This window comes from Anomalospiza imberbis, chromosome 8 (genome assembly GCF_031753505.1).
Source record: "Anomalospiza imberbis isolate Cuckoo-Finch-1a 21T00152 chromosome 8, ASM3175350v1, whole genome shotgun sequence".
Taxonomy (NCBI): domain Eukaryota; kingdom Metazoa; phylum Chordata; class Aves; order Passeriformes; family Viduidae; genus Anomalospiza; species Anomalospiza imberbis.
Window position 1 is genome coordinate 18,366,207 of NC_089688.1, and position 26,741 is coordinate 18,392,947.

The 26,741-nt window shown below is 45.4% G+C and overlaps 1 protein-coding gene across 2 annotated transcripts; it reads right to left on the reverse strand.

Moving 5' to 3' along the window:
- Positions 1–593: 593 nt before the first annotated feature.
- Positions 594–18,546, reverse strand: CXCL12 (C-X-C motif chemokine ligand 12). 2 transcript variants are annotated; one of them, XM_068197587.1, is made up of 6 exons: positions 18,432–18,546; positions 13,331–13,448; positions 9,862–9,948; positions 6,338–6,435; positions 2,286–4,561; positions 594–2,210 (listed from the first exon to the last, which is right to left on the reverse strand). In XM_068197587.1, exons 1-5 carry the CDS (start codon positions 18,490–18,492, stop codon positions 4,530–4,532), a joined length of 396 nt encoding a protein of 131 aa, XP_068053688.1. In that variant the 5' UTR covers positions 18,493–18,546; the 3' UTR covers positions 594–2,210; positions 2,286–4,529. The 2 variants fall into 2 exon arrangements, with proteins under 2 accessions (XP_068053688.1, XP_068053689.1); XM_068197588.1 differs by lacking the exon at positions 6,338–6,435 and having other exon boundaries at positions 18,432–18,544.
- Between the last annotated feature and the right edge of the window lie 8,195 nt (positions 18,547–26,741).

A 26,741-nucleotide genomic window follows, 5' to 3' on the forward strand; every position in this document is an offset into this window, starting at 1 on the left:
TTAACCTACCCCTGAACTTTGCTCCAGACAGATCTGTACACAGTGCTGGGATTCACCTGTGTTGCAGTAGGTGTACAGAGCAGGACAGGCAGGGACCCCACTGTGCCCTGGGAAAAGCAGCCCCAAGGAGTGTTGTTCACATCTGCTCTTTTGTCAAATGCATCCCCTGTTACCCCTCATGCTTCTCAGAGAAGCCTTCATCCACCCCCTCAGCACAGATGATGATGGCATCTCTTGTTGCTGGAATAAAACCAGCTCACAGCTCTCAGTTCCATTGAAGTCAAACTGCTGCAGGAGACAAGTTTGGGGAAGAAAAGAGTAAAAAATAATAAAAATAAAGAAGTTGAAGTTTCTGTTTTGGGGGCAAATGGTTAAGGGTTTCCTTTTGAAGATGGCACATTTGAATCTGCCAAGCTGCTGCTCCCTGCCAGACCCATGGACACTTTACCTCAGGTTCCCTGCAGAGAGTCTGGGCATTGGGGCTATATGGAGGCATCCTTGAAACTGGACACAAAGTACATCTGAATGTTTTTCTGAGTGAAGATTGTAGCTGTTAGGTTGTGAGGAGAAAAAAAATAGAATCAAGCAAAAACTTTATTCAGACATATCTTTTTATTAAGAAAATTTTAAGTGCATACACATTTATGTGAGAAATTACAACAATATAAAAGTGTTTATTTTCAAAATTTTCTATGAAAGGAGTAATTTCAAAAGCATAATATAACTCCTCCATAAAAGCTGCCTTACAGGAACACAAATACTAAACCCTTTTCACATTATTTGGGAAGATACTTCTTTTTACTTAATAAAAATATAAAGTACAGTATTTACCACATTCTGACAACACAGAGTTCTTAAGGAATGAAAGATGGGAGGTTCATGCAGCCCTTTTATCATGATACGTGTTTTCTTCTCTGTGGCAACCAAAGTTTCATGTTTTCAGACAAGGATTATCTTGGTGGGATGTTGATTAAGAAAAAATAATCAAATTTTAGATGATGAGTTCACAAAAAACCTTGACTGCTATAAATCACATCACTCAAAACAAGTTGCCAGAGAAAAGGACCTTCTAGAGGCTAATAAAGGGAAATTGGCAACAAAAACTTCTCTAGGAATTGCATTTTCAACAAAATTTGTATATTTAACTTTGAAAAACACTTTCATTGCAAAATAAACAGTCACCTTTGCTCAAACACCTTAATCAAAAACACATCAAAGTCACCCTTCATTTCATTCTTCCTCAGGCAGAATTCAGATAAGATATTCATACATAAAAGTATAACGCTAGTATAAATAAAAAATTGACACAGCAATAAATACCATCTACTCTTAAAACTGGGATTTGACAGCTGCACATTGAAAATACCCACGTGATGATTTCACATTCATGGAAGCTGCTTTTTCAGCATGGTTCAGTGTTATCTCTTTTCCCCCCTGTTCACAAGTGGTCACTGCCTCACTCCCATCTCCTCACGCTTCCTTTCCCCAGCTCTGTCTTTGGTCAACAGTTAAAGGCAGGAGGGAAAACCAGGGGCTCTCCCCAGATGAGGTGCTGCCAGGGCTGCTTCTCAGCCTGCTCTGGTCGAGGCATGAACAGGACAATCATGTGGTGCGCTGGGGCAGCCCAGTGATTGATCCCTCTGCTGCAAAGAGCAGGGCTGCTCTCCACAGTGCATCATGCAAATATGTCAGGCTAACGGCAAAGCTTCCCACTCAAGGTTGAATTTGGTCCAAAGCAAGAGAAACCTTTTAAAAGGTTCTCACTTAAGTCTCTGGCCAGGTCTGTGTCACCTCTGCATTCATGCTGTGCTCAACCTTACCCAGAGAAGAGGGACGGTGACGCTGCTGGCCCCTGAGAGCAGCCCCTTGCCCTGAGTGGTCTCAGATGCCCGAGAAGTGAAGCATCACCAGCACAGAGGTGTCAGGGCCCAGTCTCTGTGTGGGCTGGGGCAGACAGCCCCCAAAGCACCGCACAAACACCTGGCTGTAAAAGGTCCCTTGCCTTCCATGGAGTGCATTTTCCTCCTGCTGCTACTCATGCATTTTTCCCAGGAACAAATGCCTTGCTTTAGCAGTCTAGCCCTGTAGCCCCTAGGGGAGAAAGCTGACAGGAGCCCCCCTTTCCTGCAGTACCTCCACCACCTGGCGATACCATCCAGAGCCGGGTGCCTGGGTTTGGCCAGGGTGCTTCAGCACTGCCCACCTCAGTGCTCCTGTCAAAGCAGTAATGGGGGGTTGGCATGTTCCCAGGGACCTGGCCCTGCTGGTGCTGCCCCCAGACACACTCCCTGTTAATGAGGACTGCAGCAGAGCACTGGCAAGGCTGTGCAGCCACATCTACCTACCCGACCTTCTCACCAGAATGCCAAGTTTTCCCTGGAAACAAAACGGTCATGGCCCCTATCATCATGAGCAGGGCATGCTGTTGAATCAAAATCAGATTTGCTGCAAATTTACTGCAATGGGAATCAATCAGATCTCAGGCTGTCCTTTGACAGAAGTTATGTGTGAAGGATGCACTTTCCTGGGTGACTTTTTCTGCAGTCATTCTTGGCTCGGACACTCACATGTCCACCACTGGCAAACCACTGGCAAATGTAGGTGCATGTGTGGGACAGGGAATGGAGCCTAGGATATCAAATACAGTCCAGGGAACATAGAAAAAACTCTGGTTTTCTCATAAAATGTCTTTCTTTCTTTCCCCTTCCAGGAGAGGATCTGATCCTACTAATATTAAATCAAAACTCCAATCTCATCAAGTACAGTGGTACCAGACCTTTCAAAACACAGACACAATATATTTAAAGCACCAGGCTGGTAACAAAAACAAAAGGAATGTCAAAATCACAAACACAAATATTTTAGGCACAGCAGTTTGTTTCTGCTTGAAAGCAAATGAGGTTAGGTGTTCCCAGCTGAAGGCCTCTCTGCAATAGCCCTGTTTTGCAGAGAGGAAAAGACAAGATTTTTACCTGAATCCACATGGAAATACTGGAGTCCCTGGATAGCCAAAGCGCCTCTTTGGCACTAAAGATGCCTACCACAAAAAGGAGCGTGAAACACTCCTATCAGTGTTCCTGACACAGGCTGCAGGGAAGAGGGAAGATTTCTTTTGAATCAACCAGCTCAAAAAAGACAATCTTACAACATTTTTTGTTTACAATACAAACACAGATACATACAAACACAAGCATTGTGCTGCACAAATGTGCTTCCTCCCAGATCTCAGTGCACAGCATGACATGATTATTGCAGTGCTGCAGATGTCTTTCCATACCATAGCAGATATTGTGTGTACAGGAAGGAATAAGGAGAAAGAAACTTGTGACTTAGGGGATCGGTGCAAGGAGTGGTGCCTGTCCCAGGCTGTGCTTTGCAAAGGGAATTCCAGAGGCTATCCTGTTCACCAGCAAACCCATGATAGCTGGTGAACTGTGAGTGTTGGCCTTCATTTCCACCTCTCCTTCCACAAACTGCACAGACCCTCTCTTGTGCCAAGCATCTCTTTTCTCCAAGATGTGGCCAGATATCCTCTTCTGGGTATCTCCAGAGCAATCAGGGATGTGATTGCCCTCAGGCAAGTACGACCTCGTTGATGAAGGGTGAATAAATCTCAGCCTACTTCAGTGCAAAGCCAGACAGGCAAGCTGAAGTCGCCTCCTGTGGATGGGTGGGAGATCCCTGGTGCATGGCAGCGTATCTGACTCCTCCAGCAACTTGCAACACGAGCATGTGGTTAGAGCTTTAATAACCCATTCCTTTTTTTTTTTGCTAAATTTATCATCAGAAACACAGGAACATAGGAAATGCCAGATGACATCAGAACTGTGTTGTGGCTCCTAATACACACAACTACACAAAGCAAGTATTAGCACCTTGCAATACCAGATGTGTATTGATCCAGCTGCTCACAGCTGTCAGCAAGGTATCTGATCTTCAGAGAGGGGCTTTAGCCCTGTAGCCCTGAGTTTAATCACTCACTCAAAATATCTGTAAATGCCACTCGGGGTAATGTTGTCCACTGTCATCAGTCTGATGCTTTTGAGCCTTCCTATGTTCTTGGCCTCTTGACTTCTGGAGGCAAGGAGTTCCACAACTACTTACACAACATCATTGCACTGTACAGTTCATGTCCTTCTAGGTTTAAAACTCCAGGAGACTTGCATGAACCAAAAGAAGTTAAATAAAGCAGGACCTCTACACAACAAAGGAAATAATACATTTTATAATAACAGGGTTAGTTTAATTTGGTATCTGCCCCCAGTGCTAGGTAATAAACCAACCTGTATAAATTCATATTTTTCTCAAATAGTTACATCTTACTATATAAAAATAGCACTATGAAAGCAAGCCAATTTGTGCAAGGGGAAAAAAACCAAACAAAAAACCCCCCACCAAAAATAACCAAGAAATAAACCTTTGGAAATGCGTGAAGCGTTACTTTTGTGCAGTTAGCAGTGAAATGTATTCATTCCCTAATACTGGTTATCTGCTCTCTGGGTCCTACAGTAAGAAATCCTGTAGACGGCTTACAATGCTTGCCTCTTACATCTTGAACCTCCTGTTGATGAAGAAGAAAGTGAAACACTATTAAGGTTTATTTCAGTTGCAAAACCTTTGCTATCAGGCCTAGTCAAACAGCAAATCTGTGTCTGGACTAACCCAAAGGCAGCCCCTCCAACCAGTAATTGCTGGGCATTCTGGGAGAAGTTCTCCACAAGGAGCTACTGGGACCCAACAGGGCAAACCCAGCAATGGGTGTTATTTTGGGCAGGTTGTGCTCATCACAGTTAGTAAGGTGTTCAGAACTAATACAGGAGGAAGGCTGGCTAGAAAGCTTATTCTGGACTTGAAAGCCAGAGCAGAGGATTGTCGGTGGGCAAAGAAACTCGGCAAAAAATACAGCAGGGAAAGGAGAGATTAATCATTTGTGAGCAGCCCCAGTAGCAGAGCAAGTGGCACTGGGAATGCCTCCTCCATCTGCTCCCATCCCACAACTCTGATGGAGATCATGGACTGCAGCTCCAGAGAGTGCCAGGTCTCTGTGAGGATGGAGGAATGCAGAGGGCAGCCCATGCTCTTCTCTTGTTTGGCTTCCACCATGGGGTGGCTGGAGAGTAGAGGCAGCCAGGAGCCACCCCTGAGCCTCCCTGCCCTGGAACCTCAGCTGGTGTGAGCAGCTGGGGACCACATCAGAGCTTGTGGCGACCAGCTGCCCAGTGAAGGTGAGGTGACAGGCAGGCAGGCACTGCACAGTAAGCCTGTGAGGCCTGAAGGGCTGAGGTAGGGAGCTCAGGTGGGGTGCAGACAAATGGAGTCTCCCATGCTCAGTCTGAGCATGGTACCCAGGAGAGTGTGGGTTAGGCATCACAGCAAAGTGCAAGTGTCTCATGTGTATGGTTCACCCAGAACAAGGAGCCAGTTTGTGCTGGTGGCCTCCAGGTTTTGTCTGAAGTGACCCATATTTCTGCTCCAGGCTGGTCTTAGTGACCTAGATGAGGTCACTGAGTTACAAGTGTCAGAGGGTAAACACCAGGTATTCAAAAACTGATGTCTCAGCATATCTTGACAAACACCTCTTCCAATGCCTAGGGCTCTGTGACCACAGCTAGAGACTGTGACTCCCAGTACAGGCAGTCTCAGAAAACTCATCTAGGCACAAAGACAATGACTAAACCACGAAGAAAATTTTTCCTCTGAAGATAACTTTTCCAATATCCCACAGCAGTAACCCTATTTCTCTTGGTGCAGAAAGGCAAGACAAACCACCCTTGTAAGGAAGAAAAACCTGGGACATCCAGAGCATTGGCATACATAACACCATTCTCTGGGACTTGCCTAGCATCTCCCAAAGGAAAGGCATCAACCAGTCACCCATGCACCACATCATGTTGTCACCACGTGGTGCTGCATTTCTCATTAAAAAACACCAGTGGCAAATTCACAGCTGTTATAGTTTCACTCTGTCAGTTTGATATTGGAGCTAAAATAAATAGGGCTCCCAAACCTTTACCCTGTTTTTGACTTTGTCTCTACTTCAGGTTTATATTGGTCTCTTGGTGTGTCCATTTTCCCATTTGTAAAATGGAATATTTTTTCCATTTGTAAAATGGGAAAATCATCCCACATCTGCTGCAGCTAAGGTTTCCCCTGTTTTGAGAGTTTGATCTATATAGTACTCTTTTGCTGGAAGTGGAGAGATGTTATCCTCAACAAATATGGGGTAAATGGAGGTCTGGATAGACTAATATATTTGCCCAAGGTCCCATAACATGGTCACTGGAAGAGCAGGGACTTCAACCTGAGGTATCCCAGCTCAGAAACTAATGCCTCCTACCATTCTTTCTCCCTGGAGACTTTAGTGGTGTTGCACGGGAAGGGCAGAGTGGGCCCCGTTTCTTCTGTTGCTTTTTTTTATGAGTGCGATGACGTGGTCTAAATTAAAAGAAAAATACAAAAAAAGACTGCCATAAATTATCCATATACAAAGGCCTCATTCACATGTATCTTATGGTCCCTTCACATCTTGCTGGCAGGGTGCAAATGTAACATCCCCTTCCATATAACCTTTGTCTGAGAGATATGCCAGACAAGTAAAAGTGTCCTGGTGAAAAAACATTTGCAAACTCTGAGGCCAGAACAACCTTTTTACCCAAAATGCCAAAGCCTCCTCAAATGCCTTCCAGAACTTCTCAGCCAGGAGCCTCACCATCCAAAAAGTTCCCCCTGAGGTACAGAGGAATCAGAGGGGGAAGCTGGATTTCTGGCTTCCCATCCAGCATTCCTGCTGACATCAGCAAGAACCAGTGGCTACTCTGAGGGGGTTTAAGGCATTTGGTGCCTTAAAACAAGGCTGTAAAAATAATCACCCACATTGTCCCCCTTCGTGTGGGGCCGTGACCCAGCACACGCTTGGTGGAATACTGGGAGGTTGTTCTGGCAACTTGTATTTCAACTGTTACTCACAAATCACGTTAGAAATTAGGAAGAGCTGCCACACCAGGGTTTGGAAGGCAGCAGCAGGGCTTGGCTGCCAACACAGCCAGCCCCTACACATTCAGAGTTTCTTTTCCTTTCTCCCAGCTGGCTTAACGGAAAGATTTCTCCCATGTGACTTTGTTATCTTCTCCAGATCCACCAAATCTCCTGCGAGTCTGCAGCAGCCACTGAGCTTAATGGACTCCGGCATCTTGAAATGAAGGAAGCTCTGAAGTGGGACTATATTAACATGACAGTGGATGAATGTTGAATGATGTTGGACACAGCAGCTGCACAATGATTTTTAAAGCCAGTTAAGGAATTTGGATTCCTGACAGCCTGAATGTTTTACTGATGTCTCATGTGTATATTACATGGAGATGTGATGAATATAAAGCAATAATAAATGCTAAGCAGAATTAGTGAGCAAAGTAATTCCCTAGTAAAAACCATTTCTGGTTTCATATTTAACTGTATTGGACTACTATTTTAAGAACTTTTCCTTGCCTTTACCTGCAGATTTTAACACTGAAGATATTTTCATATTGAAGTACTGGTATAGATTAAGATGTCTTCACAGTTTGGATTCTACTTAAGCAATTACAAGAGCCCTTTCTAAAAAACGTATTGATTTTATTCCAGAAAAATAAATTCCCATGTACAATTGGGTTTTCATAACATGAAACAATTAGCCATTTTATTGCTAGTGCATATAGGGTAACGTCACATTTCATACAGTTTCAGTACAAGTGAAAAAATATAATATATGGCTGATTGAAACTGATAGCTACATTAACATTTATAGATCTATATAGATTCATTTTACAAGCTGTTAGTAGTTTCGAGGGATATCGGTGTTTTAAACTACCAACATTCATATGGCTCCAATTCAAATATATGAATTGTTTGATGCGCTATAAATATATTCCAAAGTACATTTCATTGAAGAAGTCAAAGCTGTGCACTAAAATATATCAAAAACATGCCTGTGAAAATGCTACAGACAGAGCCCTGACTGTCTGTGGAGCATGAAAATGCCACTGGTGCTAGCATTACTAGTTGGAAAATGAACACAATGCCATGATTACAGGATTAGGTGATGGAGATATATGCTTTCTGTCATCTTATTTCATAGAGCTGGGACCAAATTCTCTCTTGTTACTGAATGTAAACCAGGATGAATCCACCAAATTGGCAGAATTGTTTCTGTATCAGCATTTGGTAAACAAAACCCAGAATCTGGCTGGAGATCAGGCAGACTCACTGGTTTCAGTAGAGCTGGTCTCAGATCTTCACTAGTGGTATTGAGAGCAGAACATGTTCCAGCTGAGTTGCTCTCCTAAGTCAGATAGGCACATAATCATATTTGCCCAACCTTGAAGATTTCTAAAACGCCTCCTAAGTCTCAGGTTGGGGATGATAGCAAACAGAAACTTAAGCAGGTTTTCCCAGTTTGTAAAACCAAGTGGCTCAGGTCCCTAGGATATTCAGCACAGGCCACATCCTGCTCTTAGGTTCAGTCGTGCCTAAACCCAAAGCCATTCTGGCAGCATTAACCTGGATTACCACTGCAGAGAATTTGTCCAGAGGACAAAAGGGATGAGTGCTGGCAGCAAAGAAGGCACTGAGCATCAGATGAGATGGGAGGAGCTGTCAGGGCTGGAATCACATTGACTTAGCTGGTTTCCTTCCTTCTTCCTCCTCACTTTTGGCCCCAGTGCAGTTCCCAGAAGGGACACTTGGAGGAATCTCTCTACTTCTGGTGGCATTTTTCCCCTTGCTTATTGTAAAAACACTGGGGGACAAAGAATTTTTTCTTTTTTTAACTCTGACCCTTGTTTGGCAGATGCATTTACAAAGGAAACAGTGGAGACCATTCAGGTACCTGTGCCCCACATCTGCCCTGGGGCCATAACTTCCCCAGTAATACTTTGTTTTTGCAAACGATTGGATTCCAGCCCTGCCTTCACCCTACAGATGCAGGGGGACAAGGTTCAGCAGGGTTACAGCGCAGTTACTGTGGGGTGGGAATGTGATGGTAAGGGTGGCAGGGATACTGAGTGCACAGGTAGGCTAGCTGGCCAAAATGTTGCTGCTGGATCAACCTCAGCCCAGGGCTCTGGGCAAGCAAGGGAATGCCTTGTACCATCATTTGGTATGTACCATCTTTCAGTGCTGAAAGGCTGGAGCCCTCCCCCGCAGTTCGGCACAAAAATATGCTCAGTGCTGCTCTTCTCAGCATAACATTGAACAGAGACGGGCCGAGTCCACCTCAAAGTAGACATGATCAACCATTTTCAAGGGGAAAAAAATAGATTTAAAAAGTCTGAATTTGCCAAGTGTGGCTGGTTTTCCCCTGGTATTGTGGGAAAGACTTACTCAAGGTAGCTCATCGTGCCTTGGCCAACATTAACAGCATTCCACACTGGGCAGCAGAGAAACAATTTTTAGCACCAAGAATCCCTAGGCCTCGGCTGCCTGTGCAAGCAGACACCCAGTGTAACATGGAGAAGGGGCTCCGAAGACACCGGAATGATATAGATTCTGAAGTAATTATAGTTTGGCTGGGGAAGAAAGGGCATTAAAGGAAGAATTTTCCTTGGGAGAACAGCTTTTTTTTTTTTGAAGAGGATGAGTTCAGGACCCCAGATCATACTCATTAGCACAATTTTTGCCTCAAACCCTGGCAAAATTCTTAGTTTAACATCTAGGATATATTAGAAACTGTTGTTTTAATACAAATTATGTCAGCTCCAAACCCTTCTTTGAAACAATATCTGATTCAACAAGTTCTTTGTCCACATGGTAAAAGCCAGCCCTTAATGTTCCACCCTTTAATAATTCAGGATGTTAGCTGTTAAGTCCATTTGTCTCTTGCCTTACTTGTTTAAAGCTTTCTCCAGATATTCCTGGATCCACTTTAACTTGGGATCAATGCACACTTGCTTGCTGTTGCTCTTGAGCCTTGCACTGCCAAAGGAGAAAAGTCAGAGTGAGTCTGTTGCGTAAAGTTCCTCAGCCCACACCCATCCCTCCCCTGCTGTGCCTTATTTTCCTTGGGTGCCAGTGCTGCTTTTGGTTAACCCATGAAGAGGATGAGTTATTTCTCCCACCCTTGACCTCCCTCACCTAATATAAATATCCCTGGCTTGGAAACCATCTGTCTCCTTTGACAGGCTCTTGTGGTCTGTACTGGGAATCATGTGAGAGTGGAACAGACACAAAATTTGAATCTAAGACTTCCAATTCATACCTGGACCGTGAACGAGTTCACTGCCAAAAGAAAATTTTCATTTGGAAATACTGACATGGTAAATTAATGTAATCTTTGCAAGTAATTGATTAAGAACAGCTTTTGAATTCAACCTAAAACTGAAGTTTCACATGTTTTGAGGACAGACACCTCACGGATGTTCTGAAAGAAAGGGTGGGGTCACTTGTTAGCTTTTTGTTTTATACAAGACTGAATTAACAGGTTGCAGGGATTGAAAGTGCCATAGTGCCAGAGGCAAGTTTCCCCTCATGTTTTCACTCAGCATTGGAAACAAAGGCAGAAACCCCCTAAGGGGTTTCTCCTGGATGTCCAAGCTGCACTTCCCAGAGCAAATTTTTTAGCTAATTTGAATTCTCTGAATTTGCCACTTGGGCTCTCCGAATCTTTCATTCAGAAAAAGTACAAATAGCTTTTCATCCACAGGTTTCACCCTCCAGGGATCTCAGGACCTTGAAAGAGCTGTTATCTCCCACAATCCCTGCAGCACCCTGCCTCTTCTGCCCCAGCTGCTCCAAAAATTCCCTCTTAACAGCCTGCCTGCCTCGGGAAAGTGCAGAGAACACCAATTTTATAGAAGTGCCCATACAAATAAGTTCAGTACTTGTTTAAACATTTGCTGGATGGAAACCATAATGTTCCTCCCTTTATAAAATGAAATCTGCAGAATATAAAATGATGGTGTGAGAAATAAGAGGTCAAAAAGGCTCCTTGGTCTGAAGTTATGCAACAACACAGTTGTAACATAAACACATCAAGGATCCGTCCTGCAACCCCTGCGCCAGTACAGAGATGAATGGGCCTAATTCATATTTCCCTTACAGCAGTGCCAAGCTGGAGCATTTCCAGTTAAGTGATACCAACAATGTGTAAGAATGGATTTGCTGATGTTAGCAATGCCTGGGAATTCTTAAGCTGACCTCACAGGGTACAGAAGCAAAAGCACACGTAACCAGTCTCCAGCCACATTCAACACAATTCCTCTCACCTAATACTGAGACACTGATTTCCTCACACATTCATTTCTGAGCCTGTCAGCCCCTGTTCCATGTGCATGGAAGAGACATAGGAAATTGTATGGACTGGTTTAGGTGTCTACTTGCTAAAAATGCTCATCTCCCTGTACTGAAAAGCAAGGAATTTAGTGTGGACTTTGTCGAAGTAGACATTGACAGAGGAGTTCACTGGATTTGGAGAGATGATTTCCAATAGAATGAAAGACAAAAGCCTGCTCTTAGGCTTTTTGTTCAAGTACAACTCCCCTTAACCAAAAAGGAAAATATACTTCTGAAAAAGCAAACAAACAAACAAAACCAAAACAAAAACCTAAACCAAAACAAAAAAATCCCAAACAATAAACCCACAAAATACCGTCTAGCAACTGTGTGTTTCATATAGTTCTCTATTCCTGAAAAGAGCAGCTTTTAATTTATTTACGCCTTTGTTGTTTAATGCTTAAAATGAATCAAGATGAGAAATTAATGTGTTAGTTTTGATTGGTTTCATCTCCTGTTTTGATAAAGACCTAGTTTAAAGTCATATTTCAAGGTATTTGGAGGGATGTATTAAGTACCTTACTTGCCAAATAACAAAAACAGGGTCAACAATAGGTTCATATGTTCTGTGTGTACCCCACACAAACACATTTGGGTCAGGAACGGCCAAGACGGTGAGATGTTTCTGTTTCTGCATTTCATGCTCTTATTTATCTCTAATTATAATCCTATGTTAAGAGATAAATATATACTCTATCCTGTTGTAAATGCTGTCATTTTCTTGAAACTACTCCAGAAAATTCAAAATCATCTAAAAAGCCTTAGCACTAGGATTCTTATGACATCACTGACAATCCCAGAGCACAAATCCATGCACTAGTGCATGCTTGCTACCAAAATTGTTTGTAGGTAGAGATCGGAGTTAGTCACAGCTGGTTTTGCCATTTTTCTGAAAGGAAATTATTTCTCAACTGAGGCTTACATTTATCTCACTGTCCTCCACCAAATCCTAAGGCAGAAGCACATGATAAAATGTGTACAATATACACAGAGTGGTTTAAGACAGAAAAAACCCATACTAATAAAAATTGGTTCATGAATGGATACATGCACACATGCATTCCTGAGCAATCTCATGAAACCACATCAGTTTTCTGAGTGCAAAAGTTTTGGATGACAAAAATTGATTTTTACAGCATTTGAGTTGCAAGAGGAAGGGCTCAACATATGGGTCAAAGACAGAACCAGTAATGGGATCACTGCACAGAAACCAAACCCAGTCCCTGACACCCTCTTATAGAGGTTAACAGAAGTTGAGAGTAGTAAGGTTCCCTTGCAATGAAAAGATGAATGCTGGGTTGTTTTTTTTGGTTTGTTTTTTTTTTTTTTTTCAGAAGGATTTCAATTTTGAGAAGGGGTCACCCATGAAGAAGTGAACAAAAAAGACCTTCCTAAAACATACACACACAAATCTACAAAGACAAACAAACAAGCAAAATCTCAATGTTTCCTGAAAATGAGGGTTGCTTTTCCAGCAAAAATAAAGAGGCTATTTTCCATTGGGAGCCCGTTTTTCTGTTCTGCTGCAGTTTACTGAGTCAGTCCCTGCCTGGCAAGCATCCCTAGATTAAGCCATCACATTTCTAGGGTCTGTACCTCCTGCAGAGGACACGTGAAACACAGGAATTTCTTTTGCTTGTTTAGCTCCATTCCATGGACAAGTGACCCATTGGAAGGCTCAGACCGTTATGAAGTTTTTACCCCAAGGTGTGAAGCTCCGCGTCCAAGGCAATGGACAGCCTGTCTGACATTCCTGCTCACATACCCACGGGGGGAACAGGACACGGGATCACACAGCTGATCACAGAGGGAGATCACAGAGAACACAGCTGGGAAACAACAGCTGGGCTCCTTTACGGGGGGTAAAGCAGGGTCCAGCTCTCTCTGACACAGGGGGTGAAGAGATGAATTGGGAGTCACGGCATGAGGCAGGCTGAAATTCAACCACCAGAGCAGGCACCGGCTCTGTGACCTTTCTTTTTGACACCCCAGATTTGCACCCAGCAGAAAAGATCAAGAGACTTACACAATCTGAAGTGAGCAGTTGGGTGTGGAGAGGATTTTGAGGTGCTTAATATTGGCTCTTGCCACGTTGCTCTCGTAGAATCGACAGGGACATCGGTAAGTCAGGCTGACGGGTTTCTCTGCGGGACAAAGGGAGGGAAAGGACACGTTACCTCTTGCTCCCGGTCAGCAGCACAGATACACCGGTCAGGGCTCACAGCATCAGGGCTCACAGAAAGAAACGCCCTCCAAATACGCAGGTGGAAAAAAAAAAAAAAAGCAGCAGAAAAGCTGTAGCTTTGGGAGAGCATTTGCCCACAGCTCAGAGCACAATTCATTCAGCTCAATGCCCAGCCTTTCAACAAGGGTGCGTGGGATTTTGGAAGACAAAGAAGAGGGAGAGAAAATGGAGATAAGTAAAATCGAAGAGATTAGAATACGGAGCCGCGCCATTGTACAGGGATGCTCCCCGTAATTAGACAAGATAAAGGCCAAAAGAGGAGGCACTTGTCCTCGGTGTTGTTCTACTCAAACGATTTTGACCCGAGGCCAAATTAGAAGGTAGCCAGAAGAAAGAGATGAATTCCAGGGAGTTCAGATCAAAACGGCTCGGCTCAGGTGCAGGCTTTTCACAGAGGACTTAGTGGCTACAGAAAAGCTCTGGTTTTGCAGGCGTTCCCAGGGCCCAGCTGACCTTTCCCCACCGCAGCCAGCCCTGACTCCCAACAGAGGTACCCGCACAAGAAGGTGCGGCTCAGAGATGCGAGATCCCAGCGGTTTCACATAAGACACTTGGAGTCTTTTGAATTTCTAGCCTGCGGCTAAGTAGGGCAATCGAGGAGACAGTTATCAGCCAGGCCGTCCTCAATACACTATTCAGGGGCCACCAGACTGGATGAGAGTTCTGTCACTGGCATCACTAGGGACAGAATTAAGTTTAACCCCTTAGGCTAAAAATCTGCCATGTATATGCAGGCAGGACTGAGAAAAGCAGCCTGGCGCCCACCACAGCCTCTGCTACCCGGTTTCTCAATGGGACAACTCAATTACTGGCAATCAAGTGCACCTATGTAAAGTCTTCATCAGGACTGTAAGTTTGAAAGCTCCATGCACAATAAAATACAAGCACAGAAGCCTTGCCGGGAAGTCTAAGAGATGCCTAAGATTTTAAAGAATTTCCCAATGGAGCAGTTTTCAGCCTCTGGGAGGAATTAAATTCATACACCTAACCCTCAAAATCTGGCTCAAGCTGTAGATGGTCAGATCTGTATCTGGCAGAGCTTGAGATCCCACATGGCAATCTGCCATCCTGTTCGTTTAACCACACAGGAATACTTACAGCATCCAAACCCAGTTCCCTTTCAAGGCAAATGGGGAGATAAAGAGCCGGGAAGGGCTTGGAATTCCTAAACAGCTGTCTAGGAAGGTGAGAAAAGAGACAGGTTTTCAAGTGCAGCTTATCTACATATATTGCACATTTATCGATGCCTGTCTCTAGCACGCATAACCACAGACAACAGGGTGAAATTGGCCCGTCCTGAGGAGGGAATCCCCTTTTTTTCCGGTGTCTCTACCAAGAGATGAGGCAGAATTAGATCCCACAGGAGAGGAATTAATCGGTTGGAATAAAGCTTCTCCTGATTCATACCAGAATTTAGACTATAAATTGAAAAAAATGAAGGACTTCTGCCACTCTAAACAGTGGTTCCATCTATGAATTAATAATATGCCAGGGGAGGAGGAAGGAGGGCTACAGAGTGAGCCTCAAGAACATGGACTAGACTGGCTAGAGCTAATATGGAAAGGAGTGAGGAAGGCATTAGGATTTCCCACTGCAAATCTGTGCCTGATAGGTACACATCTGTGAATTTGTATTGGAAAGGGAGGTTGAAACTGAATACAGTCACACAACTCTCAGCACAGCTGCAGTGATAGTGTCTCTGCAAGCTTGTGCCAACCAAGTTTAAGCCAGCTTTAACTTAAACAATGTGCAAGAGATGAACTGTTCAGATCCATGATTTGATAATGCAATCCGGTCCTCTCTCAGACTTGAGGTGGGATTTTCAGTCCCATACCATTTGAAATCAGGAGCAGAGAAAGTTTAACCATGACTAAACACGTCTGTAAGTCCCAAGGTTGTTTCCTGCCCTAGAAAAGGCATCACAGTGTGCCCGGTTACCCCAACGTGCAGTGGAATGACAAACCCCCTCCCAGCACAAGAATCCCTTTGGTATTTTTTGTGTGCCTTTCTTGGTGGTCAGGAGCAGGCACTGAGCACCAGGGAGTGGCACTCACTGGGTCAGCTCTCTATCCACAACTGGGAATCAGTGACTCCTGCCGCTGCTCCTTGTCTGGCTGTGCTACCAACAAGGCTCAAAGCCAGGGAAAACTTGTGCATGTGGCATCTTCAACACATGAACCCCTATCTTCCAAAAGTAGGAGAGGGAAGAGGCCGTTTTGAGGCTGTAATTTAGGAAGAGAACATTTCTGGTCTTACTCTGAGGCTGACAAACACATTCCTTATCTCTTTTCAAAATTTGAAACATGTTGCATGTACATTAGAGCTGATTAAGCTGATTAATTTATCTACCAATTTGTACTGTGAGTTCTCCGATATCTACCAAACACTGAGCACAAGCTGAAGCCATTCTCTCAGTACAGCAAATTAGTACAATCTATTAATTGCCTTATTGCATAAAAACTTATAACTGATGGCACACAAAGCTTTTGAGACCTTTATCTGTTTGGCACAGATTGGTTCAAATGGACAAATGTAGTCAAAAGTTACAGAACAGCCAGATGCTAGTGTGACATCTTAATGTCATTCCTTCAAACTAATTTTACTTAGACAAAAAGAGAACATCTCCTTTGGCCTCAACTAGAAGTTTGTGTTTTGGAATTTTTAAAAGAATAAACTGTTTTTGTTTTCCAACTCAAGCTGAGTTTTGTTGGCTCTGAACACCTACTTTTGCTGACAAATTCTCTCTAGAGACAAAGCACACACAAAATGCTCTCACGAAGTGGCCACTTGTCAGTGCTGGACAATACCTATTTCGTCCCACAGGGATCTGCTTTTCTTTACCTACACTGAGACTGGACAGCAGGGGAAGAAGTCAGTTGCCAGTTCTGCTGCAAAGTTATCAGTAACATGCTGCGTGGACTAGGAAGCTGTGGATGCTTGAATAGAGAGGGAAGCTATATTCAGGAGGAGCTGGCTGGACATGAACAGACAAAACATTCGAGGAAATAATTTTACTTATGTTCAGCCTAGAGTGCATTTGTCATTACCAGGAGATGGTTGATAATTTTTTAAGTGTAGAACAGCTCCATTTCCCTGGAAAGCGAGGCTGGGATAGACAGACAGAGCTTTACCAGGTAACTAAGAAGAATTCAGAGCTCACCTGCTCCCTAGCACAAGGCAGCCCTGCGAGCCCTCATCTGGATTAGGGCTGAGAGTACTTCATGACATGCAAAGTAGGCAAAACCCTCCACTCTTAACACCGCAAGACGGTGGGGTCACTTTCCTTACACTAGTTTCTCTCCAGCCCCTGTGGGACATTTCCTTTCTCAGGTAGCCAGGTCCCCACACGCTTTTCCCGACACACGCTTATCCCGCTGCCAGCAAAGGAGGGCAGCCGCGCTGGGGGCGAACCGAGCTGCAGCTGGGCAGCTCTGCCGGCCTCCCAGCCCTGAGCAAAGGCTGCCAGCGGGAGATAGGGGGAGGAGAGCCCCGGTCCCCTCCTCCCTCCAGACCTGCGCTCGCCTCCAGAGACGAGGGAAGCCCGCTCAGGTACCCAGGCACCGGCGGCCCCAGCCCCTCGGCAGCTGGTGTCGTTGGCAGCCAGGGGCTGGAGCTGGCACTGCCACCCGTGGTCCCCTGCTCTGCCTTCGCTACCCGCCGCTCTCGCTTCCCAGCCCGCAGCCCCGGGGTGGTGGATACGGCGGGCGCTGGAGCCCATCTGCCCGGCACGTTGGAGCCTCTCCAGGGCAGTGCCGGATCCGTGTTCCAGCGGGACGGGGCTGTTGTGCGGAAAGGCATCGGGAAATTTTCGGGGAAAATTAACTCTCTCCGGCTAAACAAGGAGGGCACCGGAGGGCATCCTCTGCCTCCCTGGGTGGGGAACACCCAAGTTTGGTTGGCCAGAATGGGAGCGGAGGTTTGAAAACCCAGACAGAGGACATTCGACAGGGGACAAGAGATGGCAAATCTCTGCCAGCCTCAGGAGGAGAGTCCGGAGGATGTCCAGAGGTTGCGGGTAGAACTCTCGCCCCGCCCGGAGCCCTGGGGCACAGGGCTCCCCGCAACATGCGGGGCAAGACGCGCGGGTGTCCGCCGTCTCCGGGGCTGTCCGAACAGCCACGGAGCACAGCTGGCAAAGTAAGCCGTGCAGCTGTAGCTGCCACCGGGCTCCGGGCGCGACACACGGGACGGCGGGGACCGGCGTGGGGCGGGCGGGCAGTGAGACGGCGCTGCGGCGCGGATGTGACTGCGCTCCCAACGCCGCCAGCCCGCGGTGCCCCAGACCTCCCGTCACGGCAGCTCCCTGCGCCCCCGAAACCTCCCGTGCACCGCGCCGGGGGGCGGTAAATTCCTGCCGAGTGACCGCTTTGGCTCAGCTCTGCCCTGATTGAGGAAAGATAGATCACGATAGGGGACAGCAGAGGAACCGAGCAACCGCCTGTTTCTAATTTCTTGTAACTTTTAGGGTAGGGCTCTTTTTTTTTTTTTTTTTTTTTTTTTTTTTTTTTGTTAGAGGCAAAGTCGATATATATATTTAGCAGCCAAACCACCTCCCTGCAGACCGAACGCTGTTGAAAGTCTTCCCCCAGACGACTTCAATCTGGGGCGAGTTTGGCAGAGAGGACCGCTTTGGCCAGCTTTTTGAAAAAAGCCAGGGAGGGATGTAGGAGAGAGAGGAATGGGAGCCTGCCTGCTTCCAGCTTTGCACAGCCATCTCTCTTCTGGCTCACCAGACACATCTGAGCCGCGGCCGGAGCCGCGCCGGGGGAGCGGTGCAGCTGCGAGGAGAGGGGAGAAGAGCGGGGATTTCAGCGGGACCATCGCTCCCGGCCGGGCTCCCGGCAGGAGCGGTGCGAGCGGCGCGGCTCCGCAGCTCACTTACCCTCCGAGAGGGAGATGACGGCGAGGGCGAAGGCGAGCAGCGCCAGGGCGCGGAGGTCCATGCTGGAGCGCTGGAGGACGCAGGCAGGCGCTGCGCTGCTCTGCTCGTCCCGGCGGCCGCGGCGCTCTGCTGGCGGCCTCTCCGCCCCTCCCGCTATAGAGGGGCCGGGGGCGGGGGGAGGAGAGCCAGGGGGAGTAGCTAGACTGTGATTTATTGCCCGTGGCATGTTATTACATCCTTCCTCCGCTAAAAATGGTTGGAAAGAAACCAAAAGAGCGAGGGCTTCTCGCTTCGCTCCGTCAGCCTCCCCCCAGGCACAGCGTCTGTCCCCCCAGCTCCGCGTTTCGAGCCCCCTGCGGGACCGGCGGCTCGGGGCTGCGGCGGTGACCGGTGCCACCGCCACCCCATCCAGCCCCAGCCGGGGGAAGAAAGTTGTTTCCTCACCAAACTGTGCCACCCCGGCACGGCGGCTCCTGAACCAGAGCTGCTGGGACCGGGATAGCGGTATGGGACACATCCCTTAAGTGTTCACACCGGGGAGAGAAGAAAACTTCCCCTTCACTCTCGTGGGCGTGAATCTAGATTTACACTGGCGCCCTGGGCATCGCGTACAGCGCCTCGTACGAAGAATCTTCGCAGAAGTTTATGTGGGCATTTGAGGAGAGAAAATGCAGAGGGAGAGAGAGAGAGTGAGAGGCTTTCATTTTTTGCCTCTTCGTGTTTGGCCCTAAACACCACCTCTTCCCTGTATTAAATCGACCCAGTAGTACATTTGCTGCCGACATTCCACTTCCTTTGTATTGCAGATGCCACTGGACTCCCTGGCACCTCGGCTGAAAGCCCTGGTAGCCCTGCAGAGCTCAGAGGCCCAGGGGTGTCACTTGCCCTCAGCTATTACAGTATTGTCAAGTGCAAATGACTTAAGCATATCCTTGCTGTCTGCAGCCCAAGCCCACAGGGCCCTGTTTGTTGCCATTAAAAACTTAAAATAAACATCGAAGCTTTGACTGAATTTGGATTCCTCTGTCTGCATTTATTACAGGCATCTTCGGCTGGGCCAGTGCGGGGTCGAGCGGGTACAGCTAATCCTTGTGTGGAGATGTTTAAAGGACAAGGTCATGATGTCACCAAAAGGGCCTGCATGGTTGTTTTGTACACCAGGTAAGTTCTAATTCTCTCAGCCACAGACCACCAGGTTGGACACAGGAGTCCAAACGTCGCATCTTGCTAACCTGTGACAGTTTCACTGAGAAAAGATTGTTTCTAAAGGCCAGGAGAAATGCTTGCAATGATGCTTGGTGATGAACAGGATCCCTACCTGACAAAGACACACATCCAACTCCCTAAATCTAGTTATTTGTATTTCTTAGCGCCTTCTTACCAAAGAGCACTGAATTTGTTTAGGCTGATTTTGCTCCTAGATCCCCTCCTTTCTTTTAGGTGAGGAAGCACAGTAGTGCAGGAACTTGATGCACTGAAAGGACCAATAACTGTAACCAGTGCTGTGAGCCTGGCTACGGCTGCCGTGACAGTTGTGACACTCTGCAGGGATGGGAGAAGTTGGGTAATTGCAAACACCTCTATGAGTGCTGCTGTCCCGCCAAGTGCTCCCACTGGCACACGAGGACATCCACACTGCACTTAGCAGAGACACTGTTATGTCCACACCACACTTAGAGTCACAATTACTTGCAGTAATAACACTTAAAGCAACAGCTTGTCTTTGCTGTTGCAATTGCCGCGGAGAGAAACATCTCAAGGATCAAAGAGACTGGATAAATGTGGAATGAAATCAAAGCCAAATCTTTGTAGGAGTCTCCCCCTTGGCATCCCGAGACATGCAGGTGTGTTGTAAATGATGGTGAAAACTAGATGGGTTTTAGGAAATGTCTGGACAGACCTTCGGAGCTGAGTCGAAGAGTCACAGCACGCAGATGAAAGGGCTCCCTCTACACTTCGGGATAGCTGAGTGAACTAGCAACAAGGTAGGAGGATGCCTCGGTCCCCCTGCGCCTCGCCTGTCCTCCCCCTCCGCCACAGGCGCCTCTGCATGGGAGATCAAGCCTCCCGAGGAGAGGAGGCTGGAGAACCGGGTCACCGCACCCGGCACCATCCCTCCATAGCCCCCCCGACTCCCCCCAGCCAGCCCGGGAGGGGGATCCCGGCGGGGCAGGGAAGGGGTCCGGGCACTTGGTAAAGTCCCCGGGAGCTTGGCGGAGAGGCGACCCGCCGTGCTGAGCCGCCAGTCCGACGGCTGCCGGGCGACCCGCGGGGGCTCCGCGCCGTGCCCAGCCCAGTGCGCTCCCCACCGCGCAGAGAGCGGGCACCGAGGCGGCCTGCGGGGTTATTTTGGCAGGGCGATTTCCCCGAGCAGCACAGGACGTGCCCCGGCGGGATCCCCAGGAGAGGTGTTGGGTCGGAGCGCAGCCGAGCCCGCAGAGCGGGGCGCGGGGACAGCGAGGGACGGAGCCCGCACCGCCCCGCAGCCCTGCAGCGGGGCTGCCCCCGGCTTCACGCTGTCACCCTGCTCCTGGGTGCAGAAGGGGTCTCCAGGCAACAATCGAGCTCTTCTGAATGAGCGATTTTCCGAGCGGTTTTCATGAACGACGATTTTTGGTTTTTCCTCCCATCAAGCACAAACTGCTGCCTATGATACAACAACTATGAGCTTAAGATTTAAACAGCATAAAGTAACAAAACAAAACATCAAAACCCCTTCTCAATGTGAGTCTAGTGGTTTACCTCCCCGCCCCAAACTAGAACTAGGAACTCAGTGAGATCTGAACGAATTGAACATTTAAAAGGAAAGTCAAATGACTCGCCAAGTGTTAAATTCCTTGAAAAGTTCGTTTCAACTTATGTTAACTCCCACAGAATTGACCAGTGTTTATCTGAATGCTCAAAAAAACCAGCCTACACCCCTTGATGATCTGGGTGGCTGAATATCTCCCTCTCCCCCTTCTCCCCCCAAACAGCTGCAGCCAGAACTCCTTAATAGCCAGTAAATTCAATCTTTTATCTGAATGCTAACAAAGAAAGGATGAATTCAGAAACCTTAAATAGACCTACTGTTGACTTCAACACAGCTTGAGACAGCCTTTTTTAATAATAAAATATTCCAAATTTTTAGTGTGTTTGTATCAAATTACATTTCCTCTTAAATGAGGAGATGGCAACAATTCTGTTACTTAGAATTTTAGACTGGCAAAACACAGCAATTAAATCATTATTATCTGAAGCTGTTTTAAACTCCCATAGTTTATATCTAAAACAAGCCATTTCTGGCCAGCACAACTACGGGAAATTTTGTGTGAGTCAAGAATTAAACTGAATGTCCTCAGGTTGGAAAATAGTAACCTTGTTTTCACCTTGTTCTCACTAATACTATTTCACTGAAATCTTCCACAAAGTTTCCAGGACTTATTATCTGTAACTAAATGCACCACTTTTTTGGATGGTCAAAGTGTTCACACAGAATCTATATTTAATTGGAATTAAGGAAAACAGTGCATCTCAACAATTTCAAGTAAAATACATTACAATACATTACCTTGGGTTCTAGAGTTAAGGAAAATGACATTTAGAAATCTGTATTTATTAGGCTGTTGGATTGCACAATAAAGATACAAAATCAACCTTATCTCTCTGTTTGGATATCTACTAGTCCACACAATAATGACTACAGCAGTTTTGTATCATCTCTAGATGCAGATTTTTTTTTCAAGATTATGTTTTTTAAAGCATGTTTATACAGCTTATTTCCTTATTGTATGATACTGTGACAGGAAGGAAATGAAAGATGCTAAAATGTTAAAATTTATATTAGCTACTGAATTCTATCCTTAGTGTGCAGAATTAAGAGTACTTGGATATTTTAAGTGCTTCAATATTTCTATGTATCTATATTATTTCATAACTTAACTCTGAAATTCTTTATCATATTAAAAAAAAAAAAAACAACAAAAAAGCAACCCAACCAAACCAATGCATCCAAATAAAATTCTTCCTCTAGTTACTATATGACCTCTACTTACTTCCATCTTACTGTCATTTTTGTTTTGCTTAAGAATTCTTTTTTTAATTAGCAGTCTTACTCTTGCAACATTCCTACAGAATGTTTTTCCCCCCAAGACCATTAATCAGGTGAAAGCTTGAAGACTTTGTCATCTTGCTGCACATTCAAGCAACAGATAGAAAAGGACAATTGTAGTGTGGCTTGAAGATCTTTCTTGACTCCTGTCTTTGACCTTCTCATTTCAAGTGCTACAACTATTTTCCCTTCTTATTGCCATGGCAGGATTCCAAAATCATCCTTTACAAAGGTCCTGTGGCAAACAGGACTTATAGCAATTAAGTATTTTCAGCAGACCAGTATAAACCAAGAGAAGTCACTTGTTGGATTTGTCTGTAGAAAGAAAAAACAATTTCCCCAAACAACCAGATTTCAGATAGACTTGCAAGAGATCTGTTCTCATAGTAGTAAAATAGCCTCCAACATTCATGTACACAGACATATCCATAATGTATGTTGGCTCTGAAAGATTCCTTGGAGGGCAGAGGGAGAGATCAAATAGGGGTCAAGTGAGTAACTGTTTATAGATGGTTAACTAGAATGACAGAGAACTGTGGTAGCTGCTTTTGTAGCAGTATTTAAAAGTTTAGGCTTGCTTCCCTGGGAGTTTTGCATGCGATTTCTGTGGATATGAAATTGGCCCTTAAGGGCAGACTCCATCTCTTCTTTTATCCCAGCAGAGTACATCCCAACTTGGTCTAACCTTTCATGAAGAAACTCAAAACGTGATAAATTTTGCTTGGGTTTATGTTTTGTTATGAACATAGCTCTTGGCCTCGCTGCAAGGAGTTTCCTGAAAGCTTGGGGTAAAACAGAGCCAAGTTTGCTGTGTTCTGCCTCTCCCTCTGAGCACCAAGCTGACACCACGGAGGAGGTTTTATTCCAAGAGTGTTTCAAACTGTGTGGCTTTGCTTGGGTTTCGCTTGGACTGTTCAGGTTCACTGAGCTTGCAGGCCACTGCAAGGAACCTGGACCTCAGCAGTAAAGGTCCTCTATTCCCAGCAAGGGGAGGTACCTGGGAGGTCTGGCCAGGGCCAAGCTCAGCTCTGCCTTCATACTCTCTCCATGGGAAAGTGATGCACAGACAACCAGAGCATTAGAGGTGAAATGGTTTAAGAGTCTGCAGGGAAAAGACTTAGCCCAGTGTTCAGGTCAGAATGGTTAGGGGTCCTTACAACACCCATCTCTTTCTTTCAGGCTTTCATTTGACTAATCAAATATGAGTCACATGCCTCTTGGGATTTTTTTTTCTTCTGTTACTATTTGCTTTTAATCTAAGATAGGCATGAACAAAGCACCATAAACCAAATATCTATAGACTTTGGGGATTTTCAGACTCTGAAACAAACTTCCCAGCTGCATCATTCCTCAACAAAGACCAGGGTTTTGTCTATATTAACAACTTGAGAGGTGAATAAAAGAACAGATCAACAGATCTACAGAGCAAAGCAGTAATTCCATTTCATTTTAACGGTTTTTTTTTTTCACTCTAGCTGTAGTCTTGTCCTAAGAACGGAATTGCTATTTAGCGAGAGGATTATGTGCCCTTCTGGAGTTAATTTTATTACTTTTTTTTTATCCTAAAACAATCTCCTTCACACATTCAGAGACAGCTCTGCGATGCAAAGCAAAACAGGGATGGGGCTTCAGAAAGTCCACGCCGAAAGCAGACCCCGGATCCCTATTAAAACCGACCGGTAGGTGCGAGCCCCGAGCCGCGGGAGCCGCGGCAGCCGCGTCCCGGGTACCGCCGCCTCCTCCGGGCAGCGGGCGCCGCCGGCTGCGTGTCCTGGGGGGCCCTCTAGTGCCGGGAGAGCGCGCTCGGTTCGGGGAGACACCGCCACAAGCCTCCCCTCGCACGGCGCTCCTTGCGCTTCCGCCTTTTAAAAGTCTGCTTCTTTCTCCTTTTCTCTCTCCTTATATTTTTCTTCTTTTTCTTCTTTTCCCCCTTCTTTTTCTTTCTCCTTTTCTTTTTTCCCCTCTTTCCCCCCATTTTCTTAAATTCTTCCTTTCTGCAAATATTCAGGAAAAATCTGAAAATCGGAATTTTTATAATTGCCTTTTTATAATAATAATAATAATAATAATAATAATAATAATAATAATAATAATAATAATAATAGAATCCATTCTTTTAGTGTTGCTTTGAAAAACTCATAGATCCAATTAAAACCCTGAATATAGTCATTTTGGGCAAGAGGAACCACAGAGTTACGTCACATAAAAGACAAGAAAAACCACAGAGCCACATCACATAAAAGCCCAGAGTAATAGGTAACATAAAAATGAGAAAGGAGAAAAAAGGATGTGTGAGGGAAAGGCTGGTGTGCTATGTGCCCAGAGCCAGGCATTAGGGCCTGGGCAGCATATTCAGGAAATACCTGCCTGCTGATGAGGCAGATAAATTAAATCTAGTTTAGAGATTTGTTTCTGTGCTATGCGCAGCTTTATTATTCTCACATTGAAGCAAGATCCAGCAAATGGATTGTTTGTGGTGATGGAAACATTTCATTTGCTGGAACTGCTCTGACATTCATTGTGTAAAGTTGCCAGATGGCAAAAATGTTTAGTTTGCAATAAACAATCATTAACATCACTTAAGATACATGTCACTCACATGACAGGAACATGTGCCTTACAGGTCCTGGCCTAACTGGGATGTGGAGATTGGGACACACCAAATGCAATAATTTGCTCACTCACTGGAGTGGTGTTTTACTCAGAACTTTCCTGGAACTTACAACCTGACTGCATAACTGAGGCTTTCAAAGACAGCTCCTAAACCTTTTCTCACTTAGAGGGAAGCACTCAGCCAGAAATGAGGCCCTGAAGGACATACCCATGACCTGACACTCCCCCAGCATGTTAGCAGAAATATCAGCTAGTCATTTCTCCTCCTTTGAGCAGCTCTGGTCTTGTGGCTGTAGCTACTCTTCCTCTTTCTGCTCCAGCATTTTGGGTTTGCATACATGTTTCAGGAGATTATCACCATTCTTACCAAAACACAGAGGGAGTAAGACCAGTTGGTACTCTGACAGTATCATTCAACATAATGGATCCCCAGCTACTTATAAAACTTCAACCTTCCACAAAGAGCATCAGAGTCATTCAGTTACAAGACATGGAGAAGTACAGTAAAGCCATCTAACCCTTTTTTCTCACAGTGCAGGGTTGTTTCTGATTGAGGATTTATGGCCATTGTGTTCAACTGGTGCTTAAAAGTTTTTAGAGATTCAGCTTCTATTTCTTCCCTCAGGAGGTCTTTCTATAGTCCAATATGACTTACCATCAGAAGTCTTTCCTTCCTAATGTCTCTACTTTTAAATCCTCCCTTCTGGAGTGTAAAAAATCTATTTATGCTAATTTACTACTTTACAATATTCCTCTCTGGAGATGGTTTCTGTTTCCTCTTTGACCCACACAACCAAATGATAAATGTCCATATTATTTCATTGTCCTATATCATGAGTCCTAAAAATGTTGCTCTCGTTGTACCTCAGTTCACAAAAAGGCACTGAGATTTGCTGCTGTGTAGGTGGTTTTATACTTTTAAGCTTTTGTGGCTTTGTTAGCTCACCAAAAGCAGTTTGCATGCCATTTTTAACCTGGCAAAGACCATATAGGTAAGGGATTCATACAGACTGAATTTCATGTCAACAAGTTTAGCCATGATTTTAATTGACCAGACTGGAACCCAAATGTGCAAACAGTACACATTTGAAAAAAGCATCTGTGTAGGGTTTGTAATCTCATTTTTAGGAGTTACTCAAAATTACTAACCTCAGAAAAATCAGTATATTCATAACTATATGGCTGCAGGAATTGGTTCCTCAGAACTTGCTTCATTCCATAAAAAATACCGAGATCTAAACAAGGCAGTTTAGAAGAAAATTTGTCAGATAGTTTTGCATTTATTCTAATATGCAGTGACTGCTCACATTTTCAGGAAAAAGAACTGGTTCAAAATGTGTGTATATGTATTTAAACCCCTGCACCACCTTCTTGTTTTGTGACATGTCCATTAAGCTAAGCCCTAAGAACATGACATATACATTAAGCTAAGCTCTAAGAAAGTCGGTCTCCCACAAGGGAATAAAGTAGGTGTTTAAACTTGGCATAGTCACCCCCTTCACACATGCATACAATCAATTCCCCAGCATCTGCAGCACAGTTTACTACAACTTTTTTTGGTGTGTGTTAATTTAGCGTGTACACAAAGCTCTGACAGTGTATCCCAG